The sequence below is a fragment of the Anas acuta genome, chromosome 3, assembly GCF_963932015.1.
Source record: "Anas acuta chromosome 3, bAnaAcu1.1, whole genome shotgun sequence".
NCBI classification, from domain to species: domain Eukaryota; kingdom Metazoa; phylum Chordata; class Aves; order Anseriformes; family Anatidae; genus Anas; species Anas acuta.
In genome coordinates, this window is record NC_088981.1 from 95890150 (window position 1) to 95905254 (window position 15105).

At 33.3% G+C, this 15105-nt stretch overlaps 1 protein-coding gene across 2 annotated transcripts in view; it reads left to right on the forward strand.

The window, feature by feature from the left end:
* The window catches only part of CSMD1 (CUB and Sushi multiple domains 1), a 1153949-nt gene that overhangs the window by 1069397 nt on the left and 69447 nt on the right, over window positions 1–15105 (forward strand). For both annotated transcript variants that reach the window (XM_068678424.1, XM_068678425.1), the window contains exons 51-52: window positions 3037–3231; window positions 8152–8325. In XM_068678424.1, coding sequence (XP_068534525.1) covers window positions 3037–3231; window positions 8152–8325 — 369 coding nt within the window. The remainder of the gene's footprint in view (window positions 1–3036; window positions 3232–8151; window positions 8326–15105) is intronic.

Sequence of the window (15105 nt, forward strand, 5' to 3'; positions counted from 1 at the left end):
GTTTCAATGTGTTGAACACCAAGAAGTGCTTGATTTTTTTTGCTCAAGGCATTTATTTTCTGCTAGCACACTGAAGCTATATACTGTGATCCTATTCGTCTTTGTTCTGTGGTTCTGTGGTGTATAGGATTTTTTTTTCCTACAATCTTCTAATTTTACTAATACTTATGAATTTAAACCGTACTAATTTCTTTTTATTTCATGATATAAGGCTTTAACCTTAATCTTGACTTTTTTTTTAAGCCAATAGTGAATTTAGTCAAAATGCTATATTTGAATGATAATAAATTATAAATTATTATCAATTCTAATAAATTGCATTATAAATTCACAAGACAGTAAGAAAAAAATGCCCATTCTGTTTCTTTATGATCATAAACAACCAGATGAAGAATCATATACCATCAGATTTCATTTTGTTTCCAAATTAGAATAGCTAGCTCCTCTGAGATATTTTTTTTTCCATCCTATACATTCTGTTTTTTTATTTGAAACAATAATAACATTTAGAGTCACAATATTTAAGATACTGCTGGGTCAGCATGAGATGTACTTTTTTTTTTGACTTATGTAAAGATAAGCAAAGGCAAGCTTATTGGCAAGCTTATTTCTGTCCTGCTTGGACAGGAAGGTTACTCAGTAAAAGGGAGACATCAGCATTTTGGTATTCAGATTCTAAGAAAATATCAATAGTTCAATGTATTTATTAATCAGAAGAAAAAAAAATAGAGAATTAATCAATATCTTGAGTAGAAAGTATATCAGAGGTTTTAGAACAACTTCCCTGCTTTTGATCCTATTCAAAATTAACAATTTCTGGAGATTATTATGTCATTAAAATGAGTAGTTTTAATAATTTCAAATGCTAATTATTTTTTCTGACCTAAACTTTATGTAAAACACATTACTTTATGTAAAACAGCATTCATACATTTCTCTAAAACACATACCTAGGAGAACATACCTAACACATCTTCACATCTGGAGGAAGTTGAGAAGTTGAGTTCATCCCTTATACACCTTTATGTATGTAAATGACAATTACCCTGTCTATAATTTGCAAGAAGGAGACTAAGAGTTAATTAGTAGATTTATAATCTATGTGCAATAAATCCAGCTTCTCTTAATAGTGTTTTTGGTTTGTTTCCAGAAGGAGAGGAAAATAATAAATAAAATTTTCAAGCAACAACTTTAGTTGATTACATCAACACAGTCTGTAGCTAGAAGTATATTCTGTACTTAGTTACAATTTCAAGTAGAAATTGTACAATTGTGTATTGAAATCTGATAGTTTTTAAAGTGTTCTTGCAACAAGGTTCTAAGTGTATTTGTAGCTAAAGAACAGAATAAATTACATACTAATTCCAGTACAAGATTAAAAGAAATTGTCTATGTTACTCATTTACATGTGCTGAAATAGTTGAGCTTCTTATCTCTAAGTGTCTTAAGATATCCCCTATGGTTAAGACTATTTTTTTTTATTTTTTTTTTTTTTTTACTATTAGACTAAATAAGAAGCTTGCTTTCATCTTTGAAAGAACCATATTTCTCAATAAAACTACTACTTGAAAGAAGAAGCGATAAAAATGTTAATTTTATCAGGGTATTAAATGCCTATTTAGAATAAATTTAGTCTTCTGACAGACTTATATTCTGACAGACTGATTTTCACTCTGAGGTGTTAAGTGAGGTTTTTAAATGGGCTTATAATATTTAACAACAAATAATTTTTGGTTAATAGAGAGTAATCTTTGAGTAGCTATGAAACATAGTTTAGTACCGGTATCAATTTAAATTAAATTAGGAAGTAGGAAGTCATCCTTTAACGTAGAAAGCTGCTTATAGCTATTCAGAATATTTTTATAAAGGAGAAAGTGAAGTACTCTTAAGTTGCAATTTGATTGTATACTAGCAATCCTTCTTAAGACATACTGAAAAAAAATGTAAAAACATATTCTAAAATTTCAACTCAACATAATTTTCTAACTGGTCATTTGGAAAAGTTCTCAAGATGATTTCCTTTTCATAAGTTCTTGCACATATTCACATATATGCTATGTTGCCAGCGCAATATTTCTTAGATGATAGAATTTGCTATGGGTAAAATAGCTATTGGAAAAGATATAATTGCAGTATTACTAAAGCTTTCTGAAAAGTGGTGGTAATCTAGTTTCTAGATTTTTACAGGATTTTTTTATCACTTTCTGTGTATTTCAGTATTTGCCTGAGCTAGTCTCTTTCATAACATATTCATGCTCATAATTCATGTCAGTATATTAAATATCAAATATTTTGTTTTACGTTGAATTGCAGATCATTAATTGGAAACTGGTTGATAGCTATTGTAAGCCTTATGAAAAAACATTAACCACAGTTCTTACTTACATGCACTAACTGCATTATCTTACAAAATCTAAAACACTAAGAGCCACAGAACTGAAATCACTCTAAAAACCTTTAAACCTTTCTAAATGTTTTTTTTTTTTTTTTTGGTGTTGTTGTTTGTTTTGTTTTTTGGCAAGTGTTCTAACCTGAATGTAATCATTTTCTCAAATACCCACAGTATACCATTTTATGGTAATTAGCATTTGAATGTATGTTACCAGCTTTTCTGACAACCTGTTTTAAGAACCTGTTAGAGATTTTCTAAAGCAAATAGCATGGACAATTAAAACAATCAAACAAACAAACAAAAAAACCTTTGAGCTTTTGCAAAAATTACATAGCAATATTTGTTTTTCATTTAAAACCACTGTAGTTTTTTTTTTTGTCTGTAAAATGTTTAAATAAATAGTTAGAACATGACTGTCTGTCATTATTCCACTGCATCTCTCTAAATGAAAATGTACTACATAATTCTGCCTAATTTGCAATACTCACTATATGATATTCATTATTTTCCTAGAACTTGTATTTCAAAAATGCTTATGGTGTGCTCAGTTTTTCATTGCAAGACTTCTGCAATGTAAGGCAAGACATTTTCTGTGAAGAAATGTAGTGATAGAATGCTAATATTTAAGTGTCTTTTCTTTACAGCTGTAACTTGTCCAAGCATAGAGACTCTGCTTTCAGAACATGTTGTCTGGAGACTGATTTCTGGGTCACTGAATGAGTATGGAGCTCAAGTCATGCTCAGCTGCAGTCCTGGATATTATTTATTGGGTCAAAGACTCATACAGTGCAGGTCTAATGGAACCTGGAGTGTAGGCAATGAAAGGCCGAGTTGCAAGGGTAAGGAGCATTTTACAGAATCCACTATACTTTTTAATACATATATTTTATTTTATAAATATATTTCTTTTATTTTTAAAAAAGTTCTTATGCTATCAATTTCCTGTGAGTAATAGAACATGAAATTTTCAATTACTTGTTAAAATTAGTTGTTTCAAATTATTTATGTGTAAAATACAATAAGAAGTAATAATAAGATCAGTCTGGACAATGGTCTATTTCTGACTGTGGATTTATTTAACTAGCGGGTAAGTTCATAGAATAGTAGGAGGTGATGTTATTACTTTAGAGGATTTCAGATTAGAATTATATTATATTAGAAGGTGACATTGCCTTGATGTCTTGATGAAACATGGAAACGGTACACTTGGAGAAACACACACAGGCTTTTATATTTAATAAGGTCTTCATTCACATGTATCATAACTAATGTCAGTCCTAACTTCAGATGTTCAAGGATTTAGAGAATATCAGTGCGCTCATACAGTTGCCAGGGGTTACAAACTCAGAGCCTTAGTGAATTTCCCCCAAACTTCATTTTTTCTCTCTCCTAGAAATTAGAAAGATAGATTTAGATAGATATTTACTGCCAAATTTACTTATTTGAAGATATTTGACATTACACAAAATTTCAGTTTAGCAGCATAGTCAGCAATATACTGAAATCATAACACAAATATATTACAGCAATTGCAATATACAGTTGGATCACAACACACAGTTCCTATTACCACTCTTTATGTGTTCACCATCACAACACTGGGCATCCCTAATCCCTGGAAAGGAAAATGTAGGATAAAGCCATCTTGAGCCTGTTGCTGTCTTAAAAATTAATCTTACTGATTGCTCAGTTTTATACTTCGTGTGTGGGTAAGCGATGTATACATCTACCCATGCTGGTCTGGCTGTCTCAGGAAGACAGATGTTTGATTAACTCAGGGAAGGCCATTTACACAGTCAGTTGATCCACTCAACTAACACAGACACTCATCTTAAAAGAGAAGATCCCCTTTGTGTTGAGATAAGTTCAGCTTTCTTTGCAACAGCTGTGTTCACTCCCTGTATTCTTCCTTGAGCTTCATGAATACACCACCCATGTGCATCTCCTCTGAGCCTACTTTCATTGTAAGCATTTGCTGATCAGCTAGAATTAGGTGGTCATGTTTAATGAATCAGATGAAATATGTTTGCACTAATCTAGAGAGATGGGTATAATTTTATTATATTTATTATATTATTATATTTAATGGGTATTATATAAAAATATTATTATTTATAAATATATTATAATATTATAATTTTAATTATATTATTATATTATAAATCATTATATATATTATTATATTTAATGGGTATAATTTTAATATACCAGATTAAAAGTTGATGTAATAAATTTTGGTAAAAAAAAAAAAAATTGAGAGAGAAAAAATCCCCCATAAATACTTTTCCTTCATCTCTGGGATCAAGAAATAATTCACAGATATATGAATATACTGCAACAATTTTAGTTTTATGAAACATTTTTGCATAGTAGTGGAGTATCTAGTAAATTAATACAAGTACTTCAGATATTATTTCAGACACAGATATAGATAGGATATAGACATATCCTTTTTTATGTTAGTAGTTCTGGGCAGGATTATAGAACATACTCCAATTAAAACTGTCCTTTCCTATAATGGGGTGAAGATTCCAGTCTTCCTCACCTCAGCATGAGCTCCCAATAAAAAATCAAACCTTTCAGGAGTAATGGGAAGCACAAGGTTACAAACCTGTCATGGATTGCAGAGGCAATATTAGAGAATAATGCTGGTATGGGAAAAGAACAGCAAAGGAAAGACACAAAAGGATGCACTACATTTAACTACAAATAATACAAAATGATATATGTTTTCCAGAAAATGAAATTATTTAAGATGTTTTTAGAATAAGGTTAAGAGAGTTACTTGTAATAGCAAACAGTGCATGAAAGCAGTGTATTGGATCTTTCTTGAACAATTATGGGTTGTAGGATTATGTTGGCATGTTTTATTCTGTTAGTTTTGGTTTGAGAAAATGTTCTTCTGAAAATACTTAGTTGGAAAAATGAGGAAACTGTTGTATTTATCTTATAAACCAGTAATAGTTATATGGATTTTCATCTCAAGTTTAAAACTAATGAATTTTTGATTCTATTAGCTGCAATTGTTTCTTTTGTGCACACATACTAAAAATCTTCTGTGTTTGCTGCCTAATACACAAGCATTATTCAGCTTGTGAAAGCTCTCTGAAAAGCTACTTCTTGACCAACCTCTACAATTACTGGATAGTAAAGTAACCGTGAGTTGAGCCATTAAGTTAACCAAAAGCAAAGTATTAGGTATGTGCAGAAACCCCTAAGAGTTGTTGATTAAAGATGCATTGGTTTATTTATAAGGCAGTTACATTATTTTGCCCTCTTAGAAAGGACTGATTAGGATGTAATTATGGCAAACTTCATCCTCAGAGAGTTGTTCAGTAGCTCTTTCATTGGATAGAAACATTAAGATACAGAAATACACCACAGAGTATTTTGAGGAGCCTACTGTTTACTTTGTCTGTCACTGTCATGCTCAGAGTTGGTTATACAAATATAGATCCTATCTGTTTAAAATTATATTTCAGAAGCAGCAGGAGATAGTTGAAACACTGACAATAAAGTATTTCATAGAATCATTTAGGTTGGAAAAGAGCTCTAAGTTCATCAAGTCCAACCTGCCAAGTCTACCACTATACCAGGTCCCTAAGCACCACATCTACGTATCTTTTAAATACCACCAGGGATGGCGACTCAACTACTTCCCTGGGCAGCCTGTTTCAATGCTTCACAACATTTCTAGTGAAGAAATTTTTCCCAATATCTAACCTAAATTTCTCCTGGTGCAACCTGAGGCCATTACCTCTTGTTCTATTGCTCGTTGCTTGGGAGAAGAGACTGACCTCCACCTCCCTACAACTTCCTTCAAGGTAGCTAAGTTTAAAATAGATTTATTTTGTATGCATCAATATCTACTTGTGAATAATGTCTATAAAGGAGTTATGAAACATTAAATTAAGGGAGTTCTAGATTATGAGAGACCTAACTGGTATATTCATTTTGTTTATTTAACAATATGCTAAGTAGCTACCTAACAAGTTATGAGGTGGCTCGTTATTCACGTAGCTTAGCTATTGTTTCTGCAATCACTGTAATTAAAAATAGTAAAGCGTTTTCAAATGTGTAGAACACTCCATTCTGCTGCATTTTAGGATAAAAAAAATTATAAACCTATGTATGTGTAGTTAATATTCAGCAAATTAGCATTAGAAGTTACAGTGGAAATTCTATTCTGCAAATGACATTAGTGTGACTTGATTATAGTGTGTGTATGTGTGTATATATAAGGAGTGTTATCCACCTCTGGAAATCTTACATGCATAAGAAGTTTTAATCACATCTACTCTGATTATGACCTGGTTTACTGTGCAGTGGTATGTGCTTGATTTTACACAACTTTCGCACTGGAAATTCCATGTTGTTTTCCACAGTGAACCTTTTAAAATATAGAAGAATGTGGCCTTGAGGTTTCATATAAGAAATCTACCTGTTAACAGGCTTTTGAAAACAAAACCGTGGTTTCTGCTAACAGGTAATAAAATACAATTGAAACTCTTTAAAGGAATTTAAGATCTGCATCTTAAATTACAACATTATCAATATATTTTTCTAAAAGCAAATAACATTATAGGACAGGTGCAATTAGAGTTTGAAACATTGTTAAAAGGTAATTTCATTGTGGTGCCTGTAGTAGCTGTCTGTTGCAGCTGATGCTACAGAAGGTTTCTCTGATAATTGGTCTAGTTCTGTAGCAGAATAGATAGGCTACAATATAGGTTATATAATTATGAATAATAGTAGAAATAGTAGAAAATAGTAGAAAATAGTAGAAAAGTTCAGAGTACCACATGTTAAAAAAGAGCATATATGATGAGTATTCAGTGTTAAGGGAAGTAAAGAGCACAACTGCCTTTTCCAGCCGCTCCAGCCCAGGACCACTGCTGCCTGGCTGCTGGGGCCCAGTGCACAGGGACCCAGGGCCTGTGCCTGCCTGGGCTGGGGGATGTGGCTGCTGCTTTCCCTTTTGCAGATTCAACCAGTAGCAAAGCTGAGCATGTATCACAGAGACACACACTGACACACACACAGAGAGGACACTGACATGACACACACCCTCCATGGTTTTGCAGAGCTCTGCAGTTTCCTGCACCCTCCCACTCTGGGGGCACCCAGTTCACAATCTAATCAGTTGCAAGGTTCATCCTTCCTGGAACTTGTAAGTTCTTGACACCTGTAACTTGTTAGCCCACCAATTAGTGTGACTGGGAGGTCTGTTCCTTGTGATTGCCTCCTACTTTAGGAGTCTTCAGTCAGATAACCCTACTGGAATGAACACTGACTCCTACATTCTCACACAGTCTCATAATTCAGTGTGACTGACCAGACATGGTCCCCATCTCTGCCTCCCTTTGTTATTATACCTTCTTGCATTGTTAAACATCCTTAATGAGATACCCTTAAAGGAGCAGACACTCTCTTTCTGCATACTCTTACACCAGGAATATAATTTCAACCTTCCCAGACATTCATGTAATTCTCTTGTTTCAGAATGTGAAATCCAGATTGTATTTAAACTGCTGTCAAGATATAAAGATACCTGAGTTTTCTGATTTAGAACATGCATTGCCAAATCAAGCATAATTTTAAGCCTACTATGTAATTTTACTTTTGAATACAGCTTTTATATTTATTCATGTTACCTTTACTTTATAAGAAAATGTGAGGTGATCTATTGTTTTCCGGTCTAAGAAATGATCAAAAATATTTTCATACTTCAGTTTGTTAAGCTGTTGTTTTTTTCCTAGTTATCTCCTGTGGTGGTCTTCCATCTCCACCAAATGGAAATAAGATTGGAACCTTAACAGTGTATGGAGCCACCGCGATATTCACCTGTAACACAGGATACACATTAGTTGGTTCTCACGTGAGAGAATGCTTGGCAAATGGTCTCTGGAGTGGTACTGAAACCCAATGTCTAGGTAAAAAAAAATATTTCTGTTTTTTTTTTTTGTTTGTTTGTTTGTTGTTTTTTTTTATCAAAAACAGTGCTAAGTAGTGGAATTCACCTCATATCAAGCAACAACATGTTTAGACCAGTGAAAAATAAAGGTATCCTAAATGCAGAAAGTATTGTGTGCTGTATAAATTTTATATTGTTCTACAGATGGATAACAATTATTTTTTTAGATTTTTTTTTTAGAAATGATTTTTTTTTTTTTTTAAGAAATTAAGTTATATTTGATGTTGTTGGACATCTTTTTGGACCAGGAGGATTTTTTCAGTGGCTCACTTGGTTAGCCACATTTGCAGTATTGTGATTTGCTTTGTGGTGTCGTCACAGAGGACATGATGAAACTATGCTGGAAGATGAGCTTCAGTTCAGGAGCATGCCTGGTGCATTCTAGCTACAAATAAATTGTCAGCATATTGAACATAGGGGGGATTAGACAAGACAGTCCATAGTAAAGCAAAACCAAACCCCATCCCCTGCCTAACTTTCCATTTTATGGAAAAGTTAGAAGCTTTTAAATAAATTATGCTGATATATGCTAAATGATATATATATGCTAAGTGATAAAATCCCTTGTCCTCCCATTCTCTGAAAATATTAAGTTTTTAAAAAGTATATCTACTATATCAACGATTTTTTTTTCATGCAAACAATAAAATGACAATTATGTTCCTCTGACCTCAATATCTTCAAAAAAGTCAATTAAAAGAATATAGGTGGGTATGTTTTGCAGCATGTCATGAAGAATAACAATTTTTTGTCATATCTGAAGAAATTAAACCAAAACTGAATAATCTTTTATCAATCCTCACTTCTTCAAACATTCCTGCTGTCTGGATAATCCCTGATATTGTCATTTCTATGAATGTAGTGAAAATTAACATTTTGATATGTTTCCAATAATTCAGTGTCAGTATGGATCTATGAGAAAAAAGTTCCATATGCAGTATGCCTGAAAAACTGATAATGAAAATATGCTGATCCTTCTTAGAATCCTTCTTAACTTTCTCAGTGTTAATAGGGTCACTGTCTTTCTGTTCAGATAGACATACTGATGGTCTGTGGGATATCAGGTTGTTAATGCTCATTATCTTATACAAATAAGTGGTAAGTAGGTAGTCTATGTTGTTTTGCATTAGATTTCTAAGCAGCTACACTTCCTGTGAGCAAAGCATAGAAAATCAGAGCTGCATTTTAAAACACAACATTTATCTTGTAGAATATTATATTAAGCAAAAAAAAAGGAATATCTGCATCCCAGAAACCAGGTTTGATGGGACCACATACCAACTCAGTCTTGTCTTCCAAAAAACAATCTTCAAGTATCATCAATTTCATCTTAGCACGTTGTTAAAAAAAAAAAAAAAAAAAAAAGGAGTGACAACTATCATTAGACAAACATGAATCTTATCAGTGTACTAATGACAACATTCTGCATTTCTGGAGATCTTTAATGGCTGAAAATACCTTTAAATAAAATATTTTGAAACATGTTGCAAGCCACAAGATAGTAATGCACTAACAGACAAAAGCATAATAATCTAACCTTGATGAAAAAGAATGTGGAGTTATCAGCTGCACATTAGCTCTATTCTTCATAAGTAATTTTACAGACAATTTAATGGGGTGTAGGTGAAATACAGGAATGTGGGAGTCTTCTGTCAGAGACTGGGATAAAATCTAGGTCTTTGTGTCCTACCTGTTTTGTTGATTGCCTTTTCTTCTTTCAGTTCAGATACTAGACTGCAGCAGCAAGGAAAATAAAGAGAGGATCTTCCCCTTTGGAGAAAAAAAAAAAAAAAAAAAAGCATTAAATCATGTAATTCACATTCAGATCATCAAATCTGAATTAAGAATTTTAAAACCTTTGATCATGTAATCCTGACTGATTATTTCATTTTGCAACAGTAATATTTGTAGTACAACTTTTGTGAGTAGTCAAAAGTTGTGACCATCATCTCAGAGAGCTAACCTAGCTTCTAAGTGGCAGCTAGTTATTAGTGAGCAAAATGTAGCTGTTTCTGGCAAATTTTATGAGAAGGAAAAGCATTTTTCCAATCTGATAACTTTTCAATTCATTACACTTTATTTTTTGAATTATATAAATTAAGAATAAAGTCATTTTTATTTAGGAAACAATAATATAACAAAGGGAGCATATTTTATTTACTACTTTTGTTATTTAGAGCAATAAAGGAGTGAAATAATATATTTTTTTTTTTTTACCTAGGATTAATAATTATACTGAAGTTCTGGTTAAGGTAGTGCTGTGTTATGGGATTACTTTTTCGTATACATAAGTTCATCAGTTCCACTGTGGAACTACATAAGAGGTTTGTGTGTGAAGACACATTAGCTTCCTAGGTTACCCCTAGGCTGTCTGACAAACATTTAAAAGATGCTGGAAATGCAACTGTGAAGATACAAAACACCAAATTGGCATGTGTAGTATTTTTCTCAGCCCTTTCTTCTGTTGCTAATATTCAAAATTATATTGTAAAAAATAAATACATTAAGAAGGGGAGTGGGGGCTGGAGGCTATTAATCCTCAGCTTTTTTTTGCAGTGTTATACCATACATTACCTGGCCTGGCACTTGCATATCATAATTTCTAGCAAAAGGATATGTGTTAGCACTCATTCATTTTAACTTACCTGAAATACTACTTCAACACCTGATCAATAATAATAGCATTTAGTACTTATATACTGCTTTTTTTTTTTTTTTTTTGAAGGTCTATTCATGCAGGATAATTTAGCTGCCAATGTACAAACTAATTATACAAATCTCAATGGAATCTGTTTACATTATAAATAACTGTTATGTGTGAAAGGCTGCAAAAGTTTCTTCCTTATTCTGACCACTGGGAAATATATTTTACCTCAGAACACCCCAAAAAATTAACTGTCTACAGTAGCCATAAAAATCTATTTGAATAGAGTAGAGATGGAAAAGAAACAATCGGTACAGGACTTATCAAGAGAACAATACTAGTTTATTTTCCAAGTCAGTTTAAAAACAGAGAAGCTTTTACCTCTTTGGGAATCAGCTAATCAATTTACTAGATCTCATAGTCAGGAAACTGTCTTTATATACAGCTTGATCTATATATGAATTCACACTTTTTTTTCTTGTCTGTTTAATTTTAGTTTTTTTTTTACAAATCTGCATTAAAATTGATATCCATTACCATTTTTTCCTCTTAGTCGTAACTACCAACTTCTAATTTCTATCTGCATTTTAAATTATTTCTACAGATGTATTCCCATCTGTAATGAACACAACACCTGTTGCAGAAAATATGACTGCAGTATGAGTAACAATTGTCTTATGATACTTCTTTCTTTTAAAATGGTTATGGTCTTTGGTTTCTCTTTGATGAATCTCATTAGATTGATTACATTGTTGATTGTGGCCCTATGCTTAGAACTGTTGAATACATGCATCTACCTCAGCAGGTAAAAAGGATCACACTTAGAGCTAGAAGGTTATTAATCACCATTTAGTCTTTGTTGATTCAAAATCAAACAAGCTCTGTAATGCCAAAAATACTGTGCAGCTCCGAGTACAAAACTCTAAATTTAAGTGAGCTATCACATTCATGCTGCAGAAGATTGTATTTCTGGTACTAAACCTCTTCTTGCCTCTCTATATTCTCTCACATAAGGGATATTCACGTCATGTGCTTTAGGCACCTAATTTAGATGCAGTTTAGAGTACAGTCTAAGATCCTAAATTTCCAACAAGGTCAATGGAACTATGCAGGCTCCTCAGGAGAGCAATTCAGGAAAGATAAATTTGATTCGTAAAGTTAGACGATGTGATTGCCACCAGTTGTGTATTCCTAAATTTCAAGGACAGCATGCACCAAATTTATTTCAAAGGTGCCTTTAGGACTTACCTGAAGCCTGTGAAAATGAGGAGACAAACACCAGGGAACTGTGAGTGGCCCTTTCCATTTCAAAGTAATGGTAATGAGTTAGAGATGCTTTTTACATGCACTGTACCTTCATGAATGTAATTCAGAACAGCTATAGATGAAAACAGGTATCACATTGTGTTACCCCCTGGTTCGTGTAGAATCAATTTATGCTTTCAGTCCAGTTGAGTACACTAATTTCTATATTTCAGGAAAAGCTCTGTGAGATCCATATTTTTCTCAAAAGAAAGCTAAACCAATGACTGTAGTAAATGAGTCCAATGGCAAATGCAAGACATAGTTTTGCAGATATATATACTGCATTATATATACTTTATGTACATTATATATAATTTTTCTCAGTTATATGAAGATAAATGCGAATCATTAGGCTAGATATTTTTCATTTGTACTCAATTCCTCACACTGCTGATAATTCATATCTCTTCCCCTTCTTTCATTTCAAGAAGAATTACACCTGTGAGTCACAAAACATGTGTTTACATGCATGCTTTGTGTGTATGACCGATTCATGTAGGTCATAGATCAAATTAGAATCCTTTAAGTGTTTGCTTAACTCCATCTCTGGTATTGTTGGTATTTAATCATTGTCTCACTCCTATGTTTTCCTGCATAGATATCTTTTCCTAACTGCCTATGACTTTCAGGTACAAAGCTATGCATAAATAAGGCAAGGACATATTTTAAAATCTAAATTTAAATGTAATCCACTCCATTCAATTTTCATAAATTATTACTACAATTTAGTTTTTCAAGAAATATAATATCATATATGCTGGAATAATCTGTAAGTGAAATGATTCGTATAATAGTTCCAGATAGCTGATAAATTCCCATTTATGGGAAAGTACATAATACTTTGGTATTTTGTACTATGCCAGTTGGCACATCTCAACTATCTTTGTTCCTAAAATTTCCTGCAATTCCCTGTGCTTGGCTTCAGTGCAAACACTGCTTATTCAATTTTTCACTTTTTAGGTCTAGAAAACAACAACAACAACAATGAAAATATACTCCAGTCCATTCTGTATAAATACAGCCTCTCTTTTCCCATTTTGCATGTTTCATATATTTCCTTTCCCAAAACCTGTGATTGTTCCAATTGCTTAAATTACTAGTCAATGTTTAGAACCATGCACAATAGTTTTCTTGAGAAGTAATTCTGATTAAAAGTGACATCTACCTTTGCTCTAGTATGTGGTTAATCTATGTGCAAGATTAACCAGATCATGAATTTGTCATTCCTAGTAGCAGAACTTGGGGGAGAGAGGTGTTGCAGTAGAGTTGGTAGTTAACTACTTAAATAAACTGTGACCAATATTACCCAAGATCTGCTAGTGGTTCTGTCGGTGACAGGTTGGGGTGCAGCCTCAGCGAGTCTGAGGATGACACCAAACGATGGGGAACAGTTGGTATGCTGGATTGCAGTACTGCTGTACAGAGGGACCTTGAGAATCTGAAGGAATGGACCAACAGGAATCTTGTAAAGATCAGCAAAGACAAATTCGGAGTCCTGCCGTTTTGCTAGAATAATGCCATTCAAGAGGACTGGCTTGGAACTGACAGGGTAGAAAGCAGCTTTACAGAAAACAACCCAGGTGACATGGAAGAGAGGTTAAACAAGGGTTAGAAGTGTGGCCATGCAAGATCATGAACTGGAGCATATGAGCAGCAATGTAGTCAGCAGGTTGAAGTTATTATTTCCTCTTCAGCACGCATGTGGAAAGCTGTGTGTAGTTTTTGTTTTCCACCATACAAGAGCAAGCTTGGTGAACTGAAGCAAGTCTGGGAGAAAGGCCTGGTAAGGGGTTAGGGGCATGTGACAGGCAAGAGGCTGAGTGAGGCTGAATAAGAGGGAAGTGTTAAGGGGGATCATATTGCTAATTTGGGCTGACAGTAGTAAATACTTCCATGAGATATCAAGAGAAAATTACAAGGAGAAAAATGTATTTTCAATGTCTTCGTTACTTTTTGCTGTCATTACTCCCTGTTTGGAGTATGAAAAAACGTACATCCTTATTTTGTTCCAAAAATCTACAGAACGTTGTCCTAATGCCTCCTTGAAGATATCAGCAATCCTAAGCTTTGTATTGTTATAATAATCCTCTATGATGAAAAAAATAATCAAGTGCATATTTTCCCCTTTTAGTGTTTTAGAAGATCCATTAAGTGTAAATGAAATATACTGCCTAGCTGTATTAAAGTGGCTGTAGTAGAAATTAATTCAGACCCAAGAAAAAAGTTATGAGCAAGTCTGCTTCTTCACGAATATGGCCTCAGTGTTAAACAGCACATCACACAACCCCATTCTATCAGTGGTCATGAGCATCATGACCTATTCTCTCGTCTCCGAATGAGTACTGAAAGTGCTTAGCATAGTTTAAGTTGAAATTGTTGGCAGGTGTAATTAATCAATGTCACTAAAAAAAAAATTATTCCCTTTAGTCAGTAAAGATAAATAGTTTCCTGCTCAGAAGCTCTGTTTCCAAACAGAATAAAGAATCTAGAGAGACTAAGATTATCGCTTGGCTTCTTTAATGCCAAGAGTGCCATTACCCCAGAGTAATCTGTTCTGCATTGTTTAACAGCCACTGATAGCACTGAGGAAGAAACAGTGCTGGTAGATGTTGTTTCCTTTACGTACTTCCATGCAGCTGGAAAAGGTGATTATTTCAAGTATAGTGATCAAATTGAAAACCAATATAAAGAAGAGTTTATTATAATTTTGATGTGAATTTAGAAGCGTGTTAAATATAACAGTTTAGCTAAAGAACAACTGAAGATAACATAAAGGTGGTGGCTATTTGG